We start from the raw sequence: 2,500 nt of genomic DNA, 5'->3' as shown, positions 1-2,500 counted from the left end.
TTCAAGAGGGACATCAGAGCTTCGACTTTGACATTTTGAAATTGTTCATTTTGTTTTGAAATTTTTTATGTAAGTGCTTTAAAAATGCTAAATATTAAGCCTCCTGTCTTGCCATTAAATTCATATTATTATAACCTATGATGACTAAATAATCTTGATTTTATTAAAGACAGGAGGCAAATATTCCCCCCCCCTTCTTTTCCCTCCCATTATATATTAATAATTTTGTTTTCTGGAAATTTCATCTAAATGATGTTATTGCTGTTGATTTTCCTTTTCTGGGATTGCTGTTACTTTGTGTTTTTTCTATTTTCAGTGACTCTGCAGATTTTACATTCTCCCTTATCTACGGACCAGGTCAACTGTTATTTCTCCGTTCCTGGGTATCGCTGTTCCATTTTGGTCTAGGATGGATATTTTGGAGTTTGTTTTCTTCATGACTGGTTCCGCTGTCTTATGATCAAAGAAAAGAGGAAGTGCTGGACTTGTTCATTACAGTTTATTCGGCTGCTGTGTGCTGATTGGTGCAGTCTTGTTACTATGCTATTATTATTATTATTATTTTTTGCTGCTGTTTGGATTCAGTAAAGATTTGATGCAAAATATTCACCTCCTGTCTTTAATAAAATCAAGATTATTTAGTCACCATAGGTTATAATAATCTGAATTTTATTGTATCTTATTGCACTTGAAATCTTTGCTACTGATTTTTTTTTTACATTTATGTTCAAGTAAAGCTAAAGAATATAATCTATGGAGAGAAATGTAAGTTGAGTTGATGATGTCTCTATTTGACCATATTGTTATTTAACTATATTGTAGTGAACATTCATGCCCTGTGTCATAGGGGAATGTCTGCGTGTCCTGAGATACTTAGACACAAGTACAAATGTTTGAAGTTAAACTACAATAGCCCACTACTCTCAAGCAGGTGACATATTTTATCAATTAACTTAAGTAAGAAGTGGAACCAAGCGCTACTGTAACCCTTACATATAATACAAAATCTAATAACGTGTTTTCCACAAATCTTTAGAAACAGGCTGCACCCCTTAAAAAGCGATTGGAAGTTGTGTTTTGAGTAGGTCTTTCTCAGAAGTCACTCTGGAAATGCATCTAGGGGACTTTGGCACTTGGGGCTGATTTAAAAACACACCTATTAACCCACTGACTGGCAAGAGGTATTAACAAAATGGTTTCTGTTGGTTTTCTGAGAGAATCTTGGCCAAAAGAAAGAGGAACAACTAAAGAGCTTTAGTTTTAAAATGTATTTACCTCTTTTAAGTATGTATGTGGGGGGCTCCTCATCCTGCTAAAGTCCTATATTTATAACTTTAAGTGTGATCTCAAATATTCAGCATATAATACTATGGAATCACACATTAAAATTAAGCCCCAATGTGTAAAAGTTTAAAACAAAAATGTTTTGCCTATTACATTACGCTACAGTCAATTCTTACTTTTCCAGAAGTTCATTGCTGAGTTTTTCATTTTCTTCCAACATCATTGCCAGTTGAGTTGCTATCTGCTCTTTCTCTTGGTGAATGTTTACCCGGGCTTCTCGCTCCGCATGAAAATCAGAACAGTAAACGTCAATCTGAGAATATTGGAGATAAAATAAGAATATATAAATATATGTGTTATTATTTTTAGAAAATAAAAGTCCAATAATGCCCACTGATAGATTTCAAGACTATGGTGCTAAATACAGGCAATATGCTCTACAACGTTTCTTCTAAGATTTGTGAAGAATAGGAATATACAATGTCATAAAGGAGATTTTTCTTTATGTGGTGTTATGTCTAGTATACGTAGCTGGTATTAAACAGCATTTTGTTTATGAATGGGTGTCAAGTTTTTAGGAAGTTTGTATGTAAGCAAAGCTGTGTTTACATCTCAGCCATATCAAGGCATAGTTTACTGAGTCCCTATCTTGTGTGATGATGTCACCATAGAATGTGCTCTTGCTAGAATTAGATCTCTGAGATTATATGTTTGCAGCTACTAATTCACTGATAGGTCTAAGGTGTTTAATTTGAACAAGCAAAACAGGGAGTGTTCTGCATTCTCTAGACAGTGGCCTACATTGCCTAACATAAAATCCAATCCTGTATTGGTTTCTAATGAGGATGTGCATTGGGAACATTCATTGTGAAACAAATGCCAAATATGGCTGCCACCAACGGCATTCGGCTATTTTCAGAGCCAGATTTCTTCTTGTGAAAGTGCAACGCACTAAGATCTGGATTTGCACAGCAATTAGTGTGTTGTGCTTTCACAGGAAGAAAACCGGCTCTGAAAATAGCCAAATGCTGATGGCGGCAGCCATATTTGGCATTTGTTTCATAGTCAAAGGTCCTTCTGTGAATAAAACAGCAAACGTTTATAAATGGATCTATATTATATACAACTGCTTAATTTGCATGAATATAACTATTTAAAATGGCATGAACCTAATACACAGCGTCCTCTTAAAGTTATCGTCCTTACCTGAGCACGA

General features: G+C 34.8%; 1 protein-coding gene across 3 annotated transcripts in view; it reads right to left on the bottom strand.

Moving 5' to 3' along the window:
* The window catches only part of OPTN (optineurin), an 89,844-nt gene that overhangs the window by 5,797 nt on the left and 81,547 nt on the right, over positions 1-2,500 (bottom strand). For all 3 annotated transcript variants that reach the window (XM_053716477.1, XM_053716478.1, XM_053716479.1), the window contains exons 11-12: positions 2,491-2,500; positions 1,461-1,597 (exon numbers count right to left, since the gene is read on the bottom strand). The exon at positions 2,491-2,500 is cut by the window's right edge and continues 149 nt beyond it. In XM_053716477.1, the coding sequence (XP_053572452.1) occupies positions 1,461-1,597; positions 2,491-2,500 (147 nt within the window). The remainder of the gene's footprint in view (positions 1-1,460; positions 1,598-2,490) is intronic.

This window comes from Bombina bombina, chromosome 6 (genome assembly GCF_027579735.1).
Source record: "Bombina bombina isolate aBomBom1 chromosome 6, aBomBom1.pri, whole genome shotgun sequence".
In the NCBI taxonomy this organism is placed as follows: domain Eukaryota; kingdom Metazoa; phylum Chordata; class Amphibia; order Anura; family Bombinatoridae; genus Bombina; species Bombina bombina.
The sequence above is the reverse complement of the archived record's forward strand: the minus strand, read 5'-3'. Positions and strand labels throughout refer to the sequence as shown.